The following is a 21,232-nucleotide window of genomic DNA, read 5'->3' on the forward strand; positions in this document are numbered from 1 at the left end:
ATCAGCTGCGGTTCATCTTAATTGGGAACATATGCTCGGAGAGGGAGCTCGACTAGTTAGAAGTTTTTGTAATTAGTTCACAGCTGGTTGGCGAGGAAGCAAAACTCCAGTGACCACTTAGAGCTGGGTGTGTGGGCGTGCTTGGGGCTCAGTGGACGGGTCATCACAGTGGCTACATGCGCACTGGCCAAGTTGACGCCATCCTTCCTGGGTCTCCTGAGTCACTGGCTGTTTGTCCACTGACCAGGGTGACCTGCACGGATTGCTAGTGCAGCTAGGGGTGGTAAAGGGGTGCTAGGGTCCACTGGCCAAATGGGATCTCTCACCAACTGGCTGGGTGGATAGCAAACTTAGGACGCACAGCCGGCCCTGTCAGAGCTTCAGGGAGGCTAGACACAGTGGTGCAGACCTGTGGGCTCAGCACTGAGGAGGCTGAGCAAGTAGGCTTTTAAGTTTCAGAGCCTGGACTACAGACCGAGATCCTGTGTGGAAAGGGGGAAGGAAAGGGGGGAAAATCTGCAAGGAGGCCTCACTTAGAAATGGGAAAACTGAGGCTGGCACAGAGACAGATATGAGATCCATAGTCTCTATCCCCTAGGCTCCTTGTGTGTCCCCAAAGAGCAGGGACAGATGCCTTATCACTGAGGCCCAAGCTCACAAGGTCCCCATCAAGGCCTCCTCATGTGTGCTAGGACAGGATATTATGTGGGGTCACCAAGGAGAGGCCTCACAGGGGCTCTGACCACCCTGAGGCACAGAGGAGCCTGTCCACAAGAACTGTCTGGACCCTGGCCTCCCCGCAGGGCAGATGACAAGTGAGGTTCCTTCCATATGGAACACGCATTGCTACCCAGCCCTGGCACTTGGTCATGCCTCCTGGGTCCCCCATCATAGGCAGTAAGGGCAGGCCTCTATGGAAGCTGGTCCTTGACGATTTCCCTAGCATTTTTCTGTGAGCATTTTCAAGTTAAAGAAGTTGAAAGAATTTTACAGTGAATGCCCACTTACCCACCACCTACATCCTGCCAGGAACGGCACACTTGTGGCTGTATGACATCCCTACCCATCCCTCCGCCATCCATCAGTCCATTTTATTCTTTTGATGCATTTGAAACTAAATTGCAGACATCTGTACACTTCCTCTAAGCACTCGAGCATGCATGTAATTAAGCGAATTCATCTCTGGAATCTGACGCCCCGGCCCCCGCCGTCCCACAGTATCGCCTCATCATGGAGCTGAGCTCCTCCCTCTGCCATGAGGCTGTGCCAGTGGACCCCGGAGCCAGGCCTCAGCCGACCATCCTTCCAGCTCAACCTGGCACATTCCTCCCACAGTTGGGGGGCCGAGGGGGGGCTGGGCTGGTGTCCGTGCCACCTTATAGTCCTCCTAAAGCGCCTCTCAGAACAGAGCCCAGACGGCTGCCCAGTGACATTTAAAATCAGTATATCTTTTTTGGAAATGGAGTGGGCAGAAAATTGCTGGGTTTCCTGGGAGCGGAAAGCTTTCCGCGCCTGCAGACGTCCCTGCTCCTGCCTGCGTCACAGGCAGCAGCGCGGTTAGGGTGCCCAGCCTCACCTCTTCCTGTGCCCACACCTGCCTCACATCCCCCTTCCCCTGCAGTAGCCTGAGACCTGCCGAATGTGTGCCCGAATGCATGACTCTGCCTTCCTGCTGCCTTCCCGGCTCCTGTCGGTGCACGCCTCCAGAGCCTCTGGCCCAAGTCAAGGACGGCACCTCCCCAAGCCCTCCCCCTCACCCCTCACCTCCATCCTTCCAGTACTGATCCCTGGCTGCTGACCCAGGCCTCTGGCTTCTTGGTGGCTCGCTGCGCACACTTCTGCAGTGTCAGGGTGTCACGTACTGTGAGACACCCATGTCGGGAAGGCCCTTAGATACTCTGTGGAGGAACCGCCTTGTCTGGATTCATGATTTCCAGGCTGTGCCAGCACCAATCTCTCTTAGCTCCCAGGCGCAGCCTGAGCGACACTGAGGAAGTGGCATCCATGCTCCCTGTGCAAAGGCCATGGAAGGTAGAGACCTGGGTCTCCTCCAGGAGCACCTCAGACAATCCCCGCCTGCCAGTCCACATCAGCCTGTTCTTTCCTAAGGACCTGGAATGTCTCTGAGGCCCACGGGGCACTGCACCTCTAGACTGGCATGCAGTGTTTCCCAGGCTGCAGAGTCCAAGTCAGATTCCCCTCTTGCCACTGTCTGGAACCCATTTGCTCTGCCTGGCCCAGCCATGGCTAGCACTCCCATCCTGCTCGGGCTAGCCATGGCCAGCATCCTCCCCTCCAGGTATCCACAGAGACTCCGATGTTGCAGTGTTTGACCCGGACCCCTGCCCAGGACCTTTGTGCAGCTCCTTGTGTCCAGTGGCCATACCGCTTCTGTGGACTGGGAATCTTGACTAGCTTTGTGAGAATAGGGTGAACTTAGAGACTTAGCACTGTCTACAGGTCTGCTTTTGTCTCTTAGTTGGGGAACTCCTTTGTATCCCTCTGAAACATCTTTTCTTGTGCCTTGCTGTGAGCACTGTTCATGTATGATCACTGCTTCTGTGTGGCAGCTTCCTGTGGACCTTTCCTACTTTCACTATTTTTCCCCCTTATTTTTTTCTTTCCCTTTTTTTTTTCTTTGCAGTATTCAGATTGTACCCAAGGGCCTTGGGTATGCTAGGTAAGTGCATAGAGTCATACCCCAACCCCTCACTGGAGGATTCAAGGCAGGCACAGTACATTGAGCTACATGCCCAGCCTTCTTTTTCTTATTGTGAGACAGAGTCTCACTATGTTACCCAGGTTGGCTTGGAGACCCACTCTGTAGTCCAGGCAGGCCTTAACTTTAGATCTTCTAGTCTCAGCCCCCATGCAGCTGGTGTACCATGCCTGCACCTCACACCCTCCCATGCCTTATCTTGCATGAGACAAGAATATGTCCTTCCTGACTCTACCTTGTGCCAGGGCTGGGAGCTGGTCTTGAACAGAGATGAGCTCAGCGTCTCTCCTGGCATGGCCTCCAAGGCCTACCTTGCTGAATGTCTATGTAAAGTAAGATGCTCAGTGAAAGGACAGAGAACGCAGACCCACAGAGGTGAGTGCAGGCTGCTCATGTTTATTAACGCTGGAGACTAAAAACAGCCAGCTTGCTGATGGGCATTAGCGTGGTGAATTTCCATAGGCGCTGATTTCTTTTGATTGTCTGAGCGACTGATGCACCCTCCATACTAAGCCCCTCCTCCTCCTAATGTCACCTCTTGCAGAGCTCAGCCCCTTGGGCCTACAGGCCCTCAGGTACCAGCTGCTTCCCCTCCTTGGAGCATTGAACTTGCTGGAACCTCCTGCCTTCCCATGCATCCAGGGTCCTCACACTCCGCAGACCCTAGCTTGGACCCTTGGACCCCCAGCTACTGGCTTGAAATAAGCAGACTGGTCAGGAGACAGGTTGTCCAACAGACTCACATGTGCCTGATGGTCCCTTCTTGCAGAAGTTTTGTGCCTTTCTAGCTTATGCCCATTGGCAACTTTACCTGCAGCCTGCTCAGCAGCACACATGACCCAGAAAGCAGGCTGCTTGATGATTATCTTCCTCTCTTGATGCATCTAAGGTTTTGGTGATCTCACTCTAAGATGACAAGACACCTTTATCTCCTTGGGGCCCTCGTGATGGATTTAGATGAGGAACTTAGGAACCCAATGTCCCCTTTCTTTTGGCTATGCCAGAGATGGAACCCAAGGCCATGTGCATGATAACGAAACTACTGCTGAGCCACGCCCCCATCTCCTCACTGGGGGGATTCTAGCTCACCTCTGAGCCACACCCCCATCCCTCCACTGGGGGATTCTAGCTCACCTCTGAGCCACAACCCCATCCCTTCACTGGGGGATTCTAGTCAAGCGCTTTCTCACTGAGCCACACCCCAGCTCCCAGCACTGTAGAAGGCATGCCCTTAGACAAATCACTGTTCCTTGTGTCTCATAGTTTTAGGTGAACTGACATTCTCTCACACACTGTGTTGTCTCACAGCATACTGGGACCAACATGGTGAGGTGAATGAATGGAGTAGCTGCCGAGGACGGGCCGGGCTACATGGAAAGAGCAGTGCTGTGCAGGGTGTGGTATAGTTGGCGCTGCTTAGCATCCCTTTCACCATCTGTGCCCAAACAGATGGGCTAGGTTGGTCCAGGTGGCTGGCCCTGCTCATGGTGACAGCCTTAGGGTCACCTGTCCACCTGAAGCACTCTCTTGTCATAGAGTATGGTGCTGACAGAGATAAGCCTCTGGTTCCTAGGGGAAATGTTTTGAGGGGCTTCATGGTACTTGCTGTGGATACTGTGACCATTGAAAGATACCACCCCCCTTTGGAGCTAGATGTGTTGGCCCAGGCCTTTGGTCTCAGCAGTCAGGAAGCTGAAGCAGGATAATAAGAAGTTCAAGGCCAGCCTAGGCATATAAAGAACCATGTTTTAGGGAAACCAAAACAATCAAAGAGGACCTTGGTCTTACCATGACCAGTCAAGTCCAAGAGGATCAGAGGCAGACTGGAAGGGACGCTCGTGTCCATGGGCAGAGAAGTAGATAAATGAAACCTGGTTCTTCTCTATCTTGGAACCTTATTTAACCCAGACTGAAGTCCTGGTTCCTGCTGTAGTGTGAATACACCCTGAAGATACTCACTAACAAAAATAAGCCCGTCTGTAAAACATCCATGCTGTCTGAATCCCTTGACTACCAGGTTCCTGCAGATGTAAAGCAGAGAAGTGAGACCCAGGCTGGGGTGGGGCCAGGGAGTTAGTATTTAATGCCAGTTTCAGTTGGAGAAGAGGCATTCTGGGTAGATGGCAGGGCAGTCGTAGTTGTACAGCATGGGGTGTGCTTAACACACTGGGCTGTACACTGAGGCGTGGATCTTCGGGGCTATGATATGGCTCAGCTCGTGCTCACTTAGTATGTGTGAAGCCTGCCGTTGCGCCCCAGCACCACATACACTGGACATGGTGCTGCACACTTGTAACCCCAGCACTCGAATTGTGGAGGCAGGAGGATGAGAAGTTCAGGGTCATCTTCCTGGCTTACATTGTGATGTCAAGGACAGCTGGGCTGCAGGAGACCACCTCTAAAAAAAGAGAGAGAGAGAGAAAGTGAATCCGCTTTGTCTGACAGAGACCAGGAACAGGCATGGAAGCCCCTGCCATGCACATCAGTATGCTAGGGATGGTAGCTCTCAGGCCCTCACTCAGCCTCCTGCTCATCCCTCATTGACCCTTGACCATCATCTCATAATTGATCCTGCTACTGCTGGCCCATGCCCCTGCAGCTTCCTGCCAGCCCTTCCCAAGAACTGAGCATGGGGGCGGAGCAGCAGCCAGTTACTATGCAGAGAGGAGCACATGGTAACAGAGGCTCCATGCTTTCCAGGGTTTCTTCTGGCTGGCCCAGCCCGGGGACACTGGGAATGACAGCCTAAGCAATGGCCCAATAGACACAAGCTGGACCCCTTCCCCTCCTCCAAGAACAGTCTGCATTCCATGCCTGTGTCCAGATTGTGCAGTTTTAGAAGCCCAGGGCTTTGACACTGTCTCTGTCAGTGAGGTAATTGTCATCTATGTGTCATAAGGCTGAGATTGGGATCCTGAGGCCTCTCCCAGCTTATAGCTGGTGGAGCTAGACCCCAAGTTGAGCTCATCTGGGTCCCTCATGTTGACTGCTTAGCCCTAAGCATTGCCTGTACATCAGCTACTGAGCCTCAACCTCCCTTGACCTACCTCTGTCCCATTTCCCTATTTGATTTGTAGATGTGTTGGGCTTGCAAGCCAGATGCAGAGAGGAGAGGGGAGCTGAGGACCACTCCTGACAACTCTCTGGCTTCTGCTGTGGCTAGCTAGCCCTGAGCTTGTGTGTAGTCCCCATAGTTCCAAGTCCTCTGACTGTCCTGCCCTGTGGCGACTGGTCCTGTTCTCTGGCAAGCACACAGCACTCCGAATCCCCAAGTAGTCACTCTCTCCATGGTCCCAGGGTCTTAATCTGACTTTGCCAGCTCTGGGGTTCTTTTGGGTTCTGAGCCTATCTGAAGCAAACTGGATCAGACACAGCTTTTTACTGAGAGTAAGGATGAAAGAGGGAGCTAGTGACCCACAGGTACCCCAGGTGACAGAGGGCTTTGGGACACAGGTCCCTGAAACCTGTGGCCATAAGTGTTCTGATGAGACTCTGCATGCTCCTTGTATTTACTGCTGGCACCACTTCTGATGCCACCAGATGGACAAGGGCTGGTGGCCTTGCAAGGGCCTGGGTTTGCACCTGGTAGTTCCTGGTAGTTGCCTCAGTTTGGTAGGCATGCTTTACTTCCTAGGGGTGTCTTGTGGAAACCTCAGGTTCATGAATAATACATATGATCAGTGACTTTGAAGACCACTGAGAGGTAGCCACCTGGGCGTGTCCAACATGGGGTTGGGGCCAGGGGCAGGCAGACAGGTGATTACATGTCTAATTAGTTACAGTTAGTTAGCTAATGCTGATTAGTTACAATTAGCATTTTAGCTTTAGGGATGAGGATGGACAGGTGAACAGGCAGACAGACCTTAGGGGCTGCTTTGGGTACAGGGATGGACTTGAAAGCATTGGTTTGGTTGACTCTGGCTTTTGACCCCATGAGACACCTAGGCAACAGCTGCCCTCCCTAGAAATCTGTTGCAAAGAACATGCTCACATCTGCCCGCCTTCTTGTCCTTCCTAAGGACTTGGAGCCACTCAGTGATACCCACATCATAGGAACAACCTGACACCTATAGAGGAGCAGGACTTGTCTTAGAACATGTGTATGTTTGGGACTGTGGGATCCCTGTCTTCTGGGCCAGATCTGACCCTGCCATGAGACCCAAGCAGAGCAGCTGAAGAGAGCTGACCCTAGGCATCCTGAAGTGGCCACTAGCCTTCTCTCCTTCCTGAGCTCTGTCTGAGTGCCTGACCCGGCCACTGGGTCTGTTCATGAGAAAGTCAGAGACACCCCCTGCCCCTCAGAGCTGCCCGCTTAGGCATTGATGAATCGGTGCTGCCCAAGGCCGGTGCTAGAGGCCAGAAGTGCAGCCCTGGGCAGTCCGACATGGGCCTGGGAGAACCTGCCCCCAGGGCTTCCTGCCCCAGATATACAAGGCCACCCCCCAAGTTCTCTTATGTTATTGAGCAAGCTCACACAGCCCAGTGTCCAAGGATGATACACAGAGGAGGCTGAGGACTGGGGTGGGTGGCTCTCTAGGCTGTCCCTGGACAGGGAGTTGCTAGCATGGAAGCCATCAGCCTTGCTTTGGCTAAGCAAGGCTTACCTCTAGTTCTCTAGGGCTATATTCTCAAGCCTAGGGGTCTGTGCTGTGTCAACACATCTGTCCTGTTTTCTGATCTACCTTAGTCACCGGGAGCCAGGTACCCGAGGGTGTCATAAATCAGCCCTGACCTAGGCTGGCCCAAGCGTTCCCTTAGTCCTGTTCCTGGAGCTGCTGAGGGCAGGTCGCAGGCTGGGTGGGCAGGGGAGACCACACAGTGACCACCTGGGGGCCCTGTGGTCCGTACTTGGTACTTGTAGTCTCCGCTTCTTCCTCGACCAGCTCTGCCCCCTGCTCCCAAACCCAGCAGTCCACCAGAAGCTCGCTCTTGCTATGGAGCTGCGGAGCTCAGCTGGGAGAGGTATTGATTTAGTTTTGAGTCGAGTGACTTATAAATATGCATGAGGATCGGCGGTTATTTAACTGTGCTTTTTAATTCTCCTCGCGTTGCTGCCTCTTTCCAGCAGGGTCTCTTGGTATGCGAGTCAGGCACCCAGTGGCAGGCGGCCTTGGCTCTCAACTTGCTGCCTGGACCTTCCCTGGGGCAGCTGGACCCAGAGGAGTGAGGCCGGGGCAGATGTCCTCCCTTGGGGACATAGGAGATCGGGTTCCATTGTAGGGTCAGGGGCTGGAGGGTGCTTTCCTCTGGGCTCTGTTTTTACAATTTCATCATGCTTTTATTTATTTATCTGTTTATATGAATATGCATATACCATAGCACATGTGTGAAAGACAACCTGTGGGCATCACCTCTCTACTTCTACCATACGGGTCCCAGGGTAGGACTCAGGTTGTCAGCATTAGTGACAAGTACCTTTCATCATTACCTACTGAGCCATCTTGCTGGCTAGAAAGTTCGTTCTCTCTCTCTCTCTCTCTCTCTCTCTCTCTCTCTCTCTCTCTCTCTCTCTCTCTCTCTCTCTCTTTCTCTTGCGCGCGCGCGCATGCGCCTGCCTTGAACTTATATACCCCATATGGATACTTACAGGTGCCCATGTTGGATCCCCTGCATCTAGAGTTACAGGTAGTTGTGAGCAATCTGATGTGGATATTGGGAATCAAATGTGGGTCCTCTACAACAGCAGTTGGAACTCACTCTGTAGACCAGGCTGGCCTCGAACTCACAGAGATCTGCCTGTCTCTGCCTCCCCCCACCCCTCAGTGCTGGGACTAAAGGTGTGCACCACCACTACCCAGCTGAAGAAAGGTTCTTAAAGACCTCTAGTACTAGTGGAAATAGTTCAGTGGTGGGTAGGACCCAAGTTCAAATCCCCAGCACCCATGTAAAATGCCAGGCATAGGACATGCCTGTAACCTCATCATTGGAGGGTGGAGACAAGTGGAACCCAACAACTTACTAACTGGCTAAAATGATGTGAGCTTTCATTCACCAAAAGATGCTGTTTCAAGGAAATAAGACTAAGAGCAGTAAAGGAGCCCTAATGCCACGTCCAGCCCTAGCTTCCATGTGTGCATGGGCCTACACATCCAATTGTATGTAGCACGCTTGCACACACCTATGGATACCACATGCAAAAAAGACCAAATTTACCATGTTTTTCCACACAGAGGGAAACTGAGGCCCTGGTGGCTAAGAGGTCCTGTGGAAGGCCAGCCATACATTAGGGGAAGAGCACACTATATGAACAGAATCCACCAGACCCTGGCCCACCCAGCCATGTGGCCCCTGAAGGCCCTCTGGATGGAGAGCAGTGGCTGGTCACTTGAGCTTACATGGACTTGAACAACAAATAGAAGGTCACAGGGTGGACAGGTGGTGACAAGAGCCACTTGCCCTTCAGGAAGTCCACACCATACCCTGGAGGACCCTCTGCACAGACCTCCCAGTGACCACTAGCCATGGGCCTGGCCAGGGGCCACAGTGTCCCTGGTGTTGCCACCTTCTCGCCTCACCCTCTGTCAGCTCCTGTGTGTCCACGGTCAGTAGCAGAAAAACATCAGCTCACTCGCTCAGCAAGCAGGATGTTTTTGTGTAGTCAGTGATTGCATCGTGGTATCAAAGGCAGGTTCCAGAATTTTCCTTTTGAGATTCTTGTCAGTGTCTCCACAGTTTCCTCAGCTGTGAATCAAACAAGGCAACAAATTTTAGCAGCAGATTACAGCCATTCTCCTCTCTTCCCAAAGCTGTCATCCTGCGGCAGACTCAGCGAAGTGGCTCACTCGCTCCCATCTGCCCGTCTCGCATGCCTCACCGGCCCCTGGATGGTGCTTCTTCGCATTGGTGCTGATGCCCCAGGGTCTGCAACAGGCAGCAGCTGTCCCTGGGGAGGGAGCAGAGCCAAACCAGTTCCGAGGCAGGATCTGGTGCTGTGGGCGTAGGCCTGGCACTTCTCTTCCCAAGTGGTCTCTGTGTGTTGGCCGTAGGTAGAGGGCACACGGCTGTCTGGCCCCACAAGTGCTCAGACATGCCCAGGCACAGAAGCAGGCGTGTTTGGCAATACCCTCCGGGCAGGTGGATCGGCACATTTTAGATGGCCCCGACCTGGTTCTCTGGCCTGTGACAGCCCCTCAGGATTTACCCAGCCTCCTGTCTTTGTTGTGTGGCTCTTAGCTGGCCCCTCCTCGCAGCGGGGTCCGTGGTGTGTCAGGGACAGCGGCAGCACTGGTCTCTCGGTAGTCTTGAGGCCACGCCAGCCCTGACATGAACGATGACTCCCACAGCTTACCCCCTGCACCTTGTGACCCTCCACCCATGCCGCTTCGCTTCCCTTCTCAGACCAAGATCTGAAACCTCTTTCCCTCAGCCCTGCCTCGTGACGGGCACAGAAACCTACGTGGGTGCTGGGTGCCAGGTGAGAGCGCACGTGACTGCAGACCCAGGTGATGCCCCTGCCCCTGCCTCATCCATTTATGTGATGTCTACAGATGGCTGCTGCTTCACCTCAACCCTGTGTCTCCAGGTGGTCGTGTAGGGAAGAGAGTTCTTAAATTGGGGTTGCTTCTGCCTGCAGCAGTGGCCCCGTGTCTACCCAGGAGCATAGATGTTGCCTTGTCACAGAAGGGAGGCGGGGCCGTTTCTCTGGACCTCTTGGCCCTTTCTGCTTCAGTTGGTGATCTGATTTCTAAGCCTGTGAAATGCATTCTGGCCGGAGAAATGTTCCATTTGTTAAGCATGCATTCAGTAGACTCTGTGCCATACCGGACACATGAGTACCAGAGGCACCGGGAGGAACAAGGCAGGCCTGTCCTCACGGAGCTGACCTCTGCAGGGGACAGCTAATAAAACAAGTGTTAAGATGACGCAGTGTGTCAGAAGGTGCAGGTGCTGTGGAGAGGGGACGGCAGGGGTGGTGATGGGCTGTCACTTGTCGCTTGTCAGTTCATAGTGGGTACTTGATTTGAGTAGGCACTGAGGCATCACTGCAGGCCTCATGCTCCACAGTGTGAGATAGTGGCCTGTCCTGCTCTCCATGGCAGGAGGGTCTCAGGCCGGACAGACCCAAGAGATATCTCTCTCTCTCTCTCTCTCTCTCTCTCTCTCACACACACACACACACACACACACACACACAATGTAGCCCTGACTCTCATGGAACTTACTATGTAGATCAGGTTGGCTTCAAACTCCTAGAGATCCTCCTGCCTCTGCCTCCCGAGTGCTGCGATGAAAGTGTGCACCAGCGCCCCTGGCCCTTCCCAGAAGTCTGTGGCGTCTTCTGTGGTGTGTGCTCAATATGGGGCTGTGGGAGCCGTTCCAGGCCCCAGGTAGTCCTCCTGTCAGCTTGAGTTCCGCCAGCCCCAGCCTGTCAGCCTGTGTAGCATACAAACTAAGGTTTGAGTTATGGTTTTTAAAGTCTTTAAAAGGAAAAATCAAGACCATCTTAGGCCATGTGAGAATCTCTGTTTGGGTGAGCGTGGTCTCATTGGCACACGTGCCGCTCCTCCCTGCCAGTTCCCACGCCTGCAGTCTGTGGCTGCTTCCTCACTGAGCTACCCAGTGGGCACTGGACAGGCGGGCAGCTCTGAAGCTGGCTGGCTCCACAGGCAGGTCAGGCTAGGCTCTGATTCCCTGCCCAGCTCCTAGTGCTTGGCCTGGGCAGGGAAGCCCAGGTACTTGTCCAGCCCCAGGGCTGTCACAGCGGGTGTGGGTGATGGATTTCACATGCTTGGTTATCTTCCCGACTGGTGAAATTGCACGGAATAACAGACTGTTGAAATTGCACGAGTAACAGTCCTTTCAACCCTGAAAGCCAGGGAATCAGCTTTCCAGGAGCCTCTTCATCCCCAGGGCTTTACAAGGTTCTCAGGAAAGCTCTGAAGAGTCTGCCAGTCCTGCTCCCCCTCCCTCCCTCGCTCCCTCCCTCTCCCCGGTTCTGGCTGGTAGCCTCCTCCTTCCCCTCCCTCTGGTGAGTGTACTCAGGATGTGGCCTGGGAAACCAAGTGTGCGAGCCCTACTGCTCCCTGCGGGTGGCTCTGGGCACTTTCTGCTCCCCATCTCCCCCACCTCCCCCCCACTGGACACACACACACCCCTTCCTAGGAGACTGAAGGCTGGTGGTCTGCTTGTGTGAAGGCTCTTGCTGTTCTTCTTCTGCCCTCCCTCCTCCCTTCCCACCCTGCCCCTGCTGCCCCAGAAGCATATCTGGGTACCTGGGTGAGGTACCCTAGGCATAGACCATACTGCCCTTTGGTGATGTAGAGGGGCAGTGGCCTATGGCAACTTAGCTCATGGGATGCCCAGGCTTATGGAGCATAGGCTGCATCACTAAAGTGAGTTTCCTAGCGTCTACCCCGTGTGTCTAGTGCTCTGAATGGGTGAGCTGTTTTCCTTGCTTCCTCAGCAGGCATCAGGGGAGGGGAAACTGAGGCCAGAGAAGCCAGGAAACCCTTCTCTATTAGTCAAGCTTCTAGCACAACATTAAGATGACCTCATAGATGTCACAAGACCAGCTGAAGCCATGCGCAGGACCACACTGAGACAGCCTCAGATCCTGCCGTCTTCTAACCTCTGGATGGTGGTGTATGTGGACGTGGAGATCAGTGTCCCTTACTGAGCAGCCACTGGCACCTGGGCCCTGAGGAGTGGACCCCAGGCCCAGCAGTGTAGGCTCATCACATACCAGTTCTCTGCCACCCAACCCCTAGAAGAGACTTCCACGCCTCCATCCCACGCTCTTTGGCAGCCTGTTACGTGTCTGAAAGCAGGGGCTTCTGGAGAGAGGTTGGTGAGGGAAGACAACTCACTCGTGTGTGACTTCCTGAGTCCCCTCAGACCACACACAAGTCTGCCTTGGGCTCAGTGGAGGCAGCAGACAGCCTCCTACCCTCCACAGTTCAGGAGGTGTGTGGGTTCCTTCGGCAGCTTTGCTGCGTGGTACTGTGCAGTCTCCACAGCACTGTCCGCTGGGTGCCCTTCTGCATGGGATGCCAGCTTCACACAAGGCATGTGACCTGCAGTGGCTCTGGTGTAGGCTTTCCTGATGGCTCATGTGTTTACCATCCTGTGCCCATTGGCCCTTTGGGTTCTGCCTGTGAAGTACCTGTTAATGCATTTTGCCATTTCAGTGGCTGACATTTTCTTGATGACTTTTGAGTTGTGAATGGTGTCTAGGTGTGAGCTGACCAGGTGGATGAACTTTCGAGAGCAGCTCCACCCTGATGTTCATCTCTTTCCCCGGGGCCTGTGGGGGACCTTCCCCCACTTTTTCTGGGGCACTCTTGAAGAGAGAGGGATAAGAAATGATAGAATGATAGGCCTAGCCGACAAGAAGAAAGACAGAAACACAGGATAGCTTCGGGAGGATCTGGGCCAATACCCACCGGCCCAGAACTTCATTCAAAAGGACTTTTTATAACAATGCCAAGCCAGGTGGTGGTGGCTCACGCCTTTAATCCCAGCACTGGTGAGGCAGAGGCAGGTGGATCTCTGTGAGTTCGAGGCCAGCCTGGGCTACAGAGTGAGTTCCAGGAAAAGTGTAAAGCTACACAGAGAAACCCTGTCCCAAAAAAAAAAACCAAAAAATAAACAAACAAAACAATGCCAAGAGGCTAGGCAAAAGACCTCCCCCTTGCTAGACACAGCCAAGTGCAGACCTTCCACACACCTGGCACCCATGCCTGTGGTCAAATCATCCCCTTATGCAACCCTGCTGGGTAAAGCAAGCTCAGATTCTCTGACCCTAAGTAATTTGGGCCTCTGCAGGGCCCAGGCTACTTTCAAGCATAATGTGTCCCACCCACAGTCCTGTTTTTTTCCTTTGCCTTTTTGAAGCAGGGTCTCACTATGTATCCCAGATGAACTCATGATTCTCAAACTCACAATTCCCCTGCCGCAGCTTCCTGCTGCTCCAGCTTCCATTCATTTCTGCCATGTCAGTGCATCCCCGGTGTGCTGTCAGGATGGCCATCTTCCCTCACACTCACTCTCCATCCCTGTCTTTGGGGGCTGGAGAGGTGGCTGAAGAGCACCCATGTGGTGGTTTTCAACTGTTCCTCCAGTTCCAGAGGCTCCAACGCCCTTTCTGACCCCCATGAGTACCACGTGCTCATGTAGTACACAGACAGACAGACAGGCAAAGCTCTCATAAATGAATATAAAAAATTTAATCTTGCCTTTTGTATCTGATTGCCTTCCCTAGAGTTGGCATCTGTGTGTGTGTAGTGAGAGATCGAGATCATGGAGGCATCCTGCCCACCCTCTCTCCAGTGCCCCTCAGCCTCAGTCACTGCTTTTGGGACATGTTGGGACAGCTACTAGACTCAGCCACATTGCTCTCCTGGCGTTGTCCCTGGCTGGGGGAGCAATGACAGGTGGTGCCACTCACGGGTACTGTTAGCTGTGGGCACCAGAGTGAGGTCTCTGGGAGCTCTCCTTCCTGTGGTCACAGTTTCTCGAAATCTAAAGCCATTCTAGAGAACAAAGGTGCTCTTCTCTTGTTTGTTCAATTCTGGGCCTCCCTCTCACAGATTTATTGCAAAGAAGGATAGATGACAGGCCTCACAGGGCTGCAGAATGGCCATTGTGGGCCTGGTCACTCAGCCTTTTGCATCAGAGTTCAGGGGGCAGGAGGTGACTATGAATAAAACCAGGTTACTCATGCTAGGCAAGTGTTGTACCACTGAGCCACACCCCAGCCCCTCACTGGGGGATTCTAGGCAGGGGCTCTACCACTGAGCCACACCCCAGCCCCTCACTGGGGGATTCTAGGCAGGGGCTCTACCACTGAGCCACACCCCAGCCCCTCACTGGGGATTCTAGGCAGGGGCTCTACCACTGAGCCACACCCCAGCCCCTCACTGGGGGATTTTAGGCAGGTGCTCTACCACTGAGCCATACCCCAGCCCCTCACTGGGGGATTCTAGGCAGGTGCTCTACCACTGAGCCACACCCCAGCCCCTCACTGGGGGATTCTAGGCAGGGCTCTACCACTGAGCCATACCCCAGCCCCTCACTGGGGGATTCTAGGCAGGGGCTCTACCACTGAGCCACACCCCAGCCCTCACTGGGGGATTCTAGGCAGGGCTCTACCACTGAGCCACACCCCAGCCCCTCACTGGGGATTTTAGGCAGGTGCTCTACCACTGAGCCATACCCCAGCCCCTCACTGGGGGATTCTAGGCAGGTGCTCTACCACTGAGCCACACCCCAGCCCCTCACTGGGGGATTCTAGGCAGGTGCTCTACCACTGAGCCATACCCCAGCCCCTCACTGGGGATTCTAGGCAGGGGCTCTACCACTGAGCCACACCCCAGCCCCTCACTGGGGATTCTAGGCAGGGGCTCTACCACTGAGCCACACCCCAGCCCCTCACTGGGGGATTCTAGGCAGGTGCTCTACCACTGAGCCACACCCCAGCCCCTCACTGGGGGATTCTAGGCAGGTGCTCTACCACTGAGCCACACCCAGCCCCTCACTGGGGGATTCTAGGCAGGGGCTCTACCACTGAGCCACACCCCAGCCCCTCACTGGGGATTCTAGGCAGGTGCTCTACCACTGAGCCACACCCGAGCCCCTCACTGGGGGATTCTAGGCAGGTGCTCTACCACTGAGTCACACCCCAGCCCCTCACTGGGGGATTCTAGGCAGGTGCTCTACCACTGAGCCACACCCCAGCCCCTCACTGGGGGATTCTAGGCAGGGGCTCTACCACTGAGCCACACCCCAGCCCCTCACTGGGGATTCTAGGCAGGTGCTCTACCACTGAGCCACACCCGAGCCCCTCACTGGGGGATTCTAGGCAGGTGCTCTACCACTGAGTCACACCCCAGCCCCTCACTGGGGGATTCTAGGCAGGAGCTCTATCACTGAGCCATGTCCCCAACAACTCACTGCTGGGTTCTACCAAAGTATTGTACTACTGAGTCTTTTTCCTTTGAGACAGGGTCTCACCAAGTAGCCCAAGCTACCCTTGTACTCACTCTGTGGCCCTAACTGGCCTAATACCTGGAATTCTCCTTCCTCAGCCTACTGTATAGCTGGGGTTCCACGCCTGTGCCTCTCACTCCTGGTACTTGGCCCTGAACTTGGTATTTCGATGGACTGAGCAGGGACTGGTGTGCTGGAGCACCTGTGATGGCCCTAGCAGAAGAAGACCACTTTGCTTCTGATCTCCGCCAGTTCAGTCACTTGTCCGGCCGAGTGGCCTCTGTACTCTTAGAGCTCAGAACCCAGATTGGTAAGGGACTCGCCTGCACACACTGTACGAGGGTGCTGAGGTGGTTGTCACAGCAGCTGCCATGTCACACCTTATGTTTCACCAAAGGCTCCTGGGCTTCCAGGATCCTCCTTGCTCGTGCTCTGTGTTATTGTTATATTGTTATCCTCGTCACACCCAGTGAGCCTGTGCTGTGTTCGCTCCCCTAGGGTGACTACAATCAGAGTCGAACCAAAGTGCTCCACATGAGCCTGAACCCGGCCAGCATGGCCAGGCAGCGCCAGCGTGAGGACCATGACCGGTTGCAGGGGGAGTGTGAACGACTACGGGGACTCGTGCATGCTCTGGAGAGAGGGGGCCCCATCCCTGCTGATCTGGAGGCTGCCTCCAGCCTGCCCTCATCCAAGGAGGTGGCAGGTAGGTCCCCTCACCCAGCCCTCTGGTCTCCAGAGAGGTATACGCAGAGGACATCCGGGCTGAGTGGATGGACAGAGCCCACTGGCCCTTGCAGCCAGCTGAGAAGTATTGCTTCCCTGCAGGCTTCACAAACAGGGTTAGTCATCCAAGTTTGCAAGCAGCTAAGATCTTCTCAGACCCCCCAAAACAAATTAATACCATTTATCAGTTTATATGTGGCCCATTAATCATGAGTAAATCCAATCCTCCAAGAAAACAGGGCCATCGTTCACTGGCCTAAGCACACGTCACAGAGCCCTGGGCCCTTTGCGACCAGGCCCAAGATTCCAGGGAAGAGCAAGGCTAACACATCCCATGCCTCTGACCATCCTCTCCAGTCTGTAAATCAGGGTAACAACCATCAGAACATGTACCTGTCACCCCTGATGCATTGTAGTGGCCACGGACATCAGTCACTGAGCCGTGGTAAGCATGGCAGCCGTGAGATCCTGCCCCAGCCGCTTTGCTCTGCGGCTGTGATGTGCAAACTTGTGTGTCCAAGGTGGGCTTTGCACTAGGTCTGGGTGGGGACGGAACTGGGACAAGGGTCTACTGGAGCAGGTCCTGCAGCAGCCCTGCCTGTCCTGAGACCGCTCCTGTCACCTTGCCCTTAGGGGCATTTCAGGCCACCTGTGCTGTGCTGTGGGCCTCTGTTGTCTTGGGGTTTGTGTCTTGCTTGTGGTTCTCGAATACTTTTCATCCTGTGAAGCACGCCTGTTTCCTTCTGTGTATCTGTCATCTGGTCCTGCAGAGGAGACACTTGGCATTTCCAGTAAGAGTCCTTGAGCCAGGGAGGGTGGAACCATCATCAGAGGCCTTCCTGCAGCATGGATCAGTGTGGAGTGGCAGAGGCAGATCCTTCTGGTCTCTTCACTCCTGCATTCCTGTTCTGTCTCCCTTCTGCCTGCTGCATCTGCCCTGGGCCTTCACGGAGGGCCTGGGATGGTTAAAGGCATGCATCAGGGGCCTGGTACCCTGAGGACCCAAAGTCTGAGCGGGGATGGCTGGTGCCCCCTCCCGTATGTCTCTGTCAGTCTGAGGGGCTCTGAGAAGCAATCAGTACCTTGGGCTCACACAGAGAGCCTGGCGGAGAGTAGGTCCTCCATATGGCTTGTCACTGTTGCCTGGTGTAGGGACCCCTGCCTGCCTTAGCTGCTCTGATTTGACAGGCCTCCATTGTGTCAATGTCCTTCATGAATCTTGTGGTCCCTGTGTCGCTGTAGGGGTTAGCCGTGAGTGGCAGATGTTATGGGTCAGGACCCTGTGCCTCTCAGGAGCTTAGAAGACCATGTTGGCTTATGCTGTTGCTCTTCCCATGAGCGGTGTGTGTGTGTGTGTGTGTGTGTAGTGTGTAGTGTGTATCCTCACTGCCTGCTCCATCACCTCCACCCTTCTCCCATATTAGGTTTTCAGAGTGAAGGAACTTAACGTTGACCCTCTTAAGCCCCGGGTGTCTGCTTTTCTGCACACCAGAGCCTGCAGACGTGGCGAAGTGTAACAGCCCGGTCTCCAGCCCAGTTCTCTTGGGCTCAGACCACTCGCCCTCTTGTAGAGCAGAAACCAGCCCTAGTAGCCCTGAGCTTACGGGCTCTAGGCGTTACACTGCTGGACTTTCTACCTCAGCATTGGCAGCCAGATGGAGAAGGAGACTCTACAACAGATGCGCCTGCCTGTCATTGGCTCCCAGTGGCCCAGAGGCCAGCTGGGCTGTTTAGGGGACAGTTCAGGGTTTTTTTTTTTTTTTTTTTTTTTTGTTTTTCGAGACAGGTTTTCTGTGTAGCTTTGCGCCTTTCCTGGAGCTCATTGGTAGCCCAGGTGGCCTCGAACTCACAGAGATCCGCCTGCTCTGCTCCAAGTGTGGATAAAGCATGCGCACAACGCCGGCAGTTCAGGGTTTTTGGCTCCTCCTGAAGAAGACTGACCCAAGGACCAAAACCTAGCCTCCTGATGCTCCGTGTGTGGCCCCCTGCTGTCTGTGGCCCCTGCCAGCGAGCTGGTTAATTGCAGTTTAATTAGGCATGCATTAAAATTAAAACAATCTCATCTTGTCAGAGTGACACATTGGAGGTGATCAAATTTATCATTGCTTGACTGGGCACAGCGGATCCCAGATGTGTCTCTGGGGAGGAGAGAAAGAGAGCTGGCTTATGTGGCATTCTCCTTTACCCTCAGCCTTTCTGCCCTAGAAATGAGGGTACTCTCAGGGCCTAGTTTGGGGCTTTGGGGTGGGACGTAGATTAACTCTGGTTCTTCCCCTGTAGCTCAAGCTGGACTTGAACTCTCCATTCTCCTGTTTTAGCCAACTGAGTACTGGGATTAAAAGCATGCACCATTAAGTCTGACTGGAGTTGATGCTTAGCACTTGGAACTTGACACTTGGGCCTGAGACACCATGAGCTACACTCTGCTTGGACCTTGTGACTTCAGGGCTCTACTGTTCCCACCTTGATTCACATACTCCCCACACCAGCGGCCCTGACTCTGGAACCTAGGTCAGCTGGAGTGGCAAAGGAGGGTCAGGGATGCCCCAGTGCTCTAAGAACTGAAGCCATCTTGGCAGCATTGCTTGATACAGGCTACGCACAATCTCTGTTCTCTTGGGGAGGGCTGCACCTCCCAGGCCTTAATCCGTTCAGAAGTAATGAGGGGTGCAAGGGCGAGTAGCTTAAATGAGAAAGGAGCTGTGGGGGCCTTGTCTCGGGTGTCCTGTTGTGGGAAGATGTCAGCTCTTTGCTCCGAGCCTCTGAACCAGTGTTGCAGGTCTGTAGAATGATGCTGGCTGAGCAGGTACATCCCTGATGCAGCGACCCCCCAACCCTCCCTTTCCCATGTAGAACAGCAAAGTATCATTGCTGTATATGGGCTATGTGGCAGGAACAGGGACACAGGAGGACCATATTTTAAAAAATTTCAAAACAAAACAAAACCTGACACTGTTCTAAAAATAAATGTATTAGTTTTCAACAAGCCCCAACAGTCCTTGGCATGCTGTAGAAACCATGAAATTCAGAGCTTGATACTGTAAATAAAGTTTTATTAAAACATGGCCACCCTGTTAGGAATGTCCATAGCAGCAAGAATTAAGCTCCCAGAGACTAGTAGAGGTGCCTTTCTAGAATCCCCCAGTGAGGGGCTGGGGTGTGGCTCAGTGGTAGAGCACCTGCCTAGAATCCCCCAGTGAGGGGCTGGGGTGTGGCTCAGTGGTAGAGCACCTGCCTAGAATCCCCCAGTGAGGGGCTGGGGTGTGGCTCAGTGGTAGAGCCCTGCCTAGAATCCCCCAGTGAGGGGCTGGGGTGTGGCCAGTGGTAGAGCCCTGCCTAGAATCCCCCAGTGAGGGGCTGGGGTGTGGCTCAGTGGTAGAGCCCCTGCCTAGAATCCCCCAGTGAGGGGCTGGGGTGTGGCTCAGTGGTAGAGCACCTGCCTAGAATCCCCCAGTGAGGGCTGGGTGTGGCTCAGTGGTAGAGCACCTGCCTAGAATCCCCCAGTGAGGGGCTGGGGTGTGGCTCAGTGGTATAGTGTCTGTCTAACCGTGGTTGAGGGCCCTGGGTACTTGGGGGCTGGAAGGACTTCTTAATTAAAAGTGATGAAATAGATGAGCCTTAAGTTTAATCTTTCTAAATGATATCATCTCTTCTTAAAAATGACCCTTAAAGTTACGCTTCGACACAAACACCATAAGGGATGTAGTTATCAGGTGACAATTCTGACAAGAGGAAGCAGAGCTCTCTCCCTTCTTAATGCACATTTGCAGGAGACACTCGGCTATCTTGTTTTTTCAGGTTTATATGCTACACATGTAACAGTGTGGGCTATACAGGCCTCTATGGCACAGCTGTGTAGGACAGGCCCAGTCAAGACTCCCAGCAGTTCCCTCACCAATGTGAGTCCTGCTCAGCGCCTACAGCCTGGTCTGTCCCTTCGTGTGTCTCGAGCCATGTCTCCAGCATGTCTCCAGCTTCCTGCACCTGGCCAAGCACCTCGGGATTTAATTGCCCACTGAGTAGTCTCTCACTGTGGTATTCGCTCCTTGTGCTCCCTTGAGGTTACCCTGGTGATGCTGCATTCCATTCCTTGGGGGGAGTGGGGGAGAATGCGAGCACAGTGCTATCATCTACCTTGAACCTTGGGAAAGCATGGCACCAGCTGCCTGCTAACCCCCAAGGAGGAGGCTGAGGCCACCCAGGGTACCCTGCCAGACCCTCCGTGTAGCCCCATTGTTCAATCATGCAACTGGGTGCATGTTCTGTTAGACTTGTACTATGGACCGATTGCATTTAGGGAGAGTGAACAGAAATAGATTTGAGATGCTTGTGGCTGTATTTAATAATGCACACACACGTACTTGTTCAAGTGGAGTGAGCCCACTGTGGACACAGGGAACAAGATCAGCTTCCTGAAGATTTCAAGGAGACCTAGAGAAGGAACCCTAGATAGCCACTGAGGCCTCTAGAGCAGGGCTTGACTACAGGGCACACAGTGGCCACAAACCCAGTGTCAGGAGACCCAAGAAGCATTGGCAAGACTCCAAAGTTGACCTTCTGGAAGGTGCTGTAGCTGCTGTGGAACCCCAGAAACCAACATTCTGCACAGAACCTGAAAATGCCTCATATTTCCTCCTATGCCGTCAACACGAAGAGCTTGCAAGAAGCCAGGAAAATAGACCACCAAGACTACAGCCATAGGAGCAAGCCCACAGTGAGCAGCATTTTTAGCATCATAAAGTCCACAGGGATGCAGTGGCCAGAGGCTGGGCACACCTGTCTTTCCATAGTCACATCCCTGCTAAGGTACTTTATCACATCCACTGACATGAAACTGGGACAAATATCAACTGCTCAGAA

At 53.9% G+C, this 21,232-nt stretch overlaps 1 protein-coding gene across 1 annotated transcript in view; it reads left to right on the forward strand.

The window, feature by feature from the left end:
- Positions 1 to 21,232, forward strand: part of Mad1l1 (mitotic arrest deficient 1 like 1) — a 326,242-nt gene that overhangs the window by 232,534 nt on the left and 72,476 nt on the right. Inside the window, 1 exon segment of the mRNA XM_028859735.2 lies at positions 16,145 to 16,352. Within this exon segment, the coding sequence (XP_028715568.1) occupies positions 16,145 to 16,352 (208 nt within the window).

The sequence above is a fragment of the Peromyscus leucopus genome, chromosome 23 (genome assembly GCF_004664715.2).
Source record: "Peromyscus leucopus breed LL Stock chromosome 23, UCI_PerLeu_2.1, whole genome shotgun sequence".
Taxonomy (NCBI): domain Eukaryota; kingdom Metazoa; phylum Chordata; class Mammalia; order Rodentia; family Cricetidae; genus Peromyscus; species Peromyscus leucopus.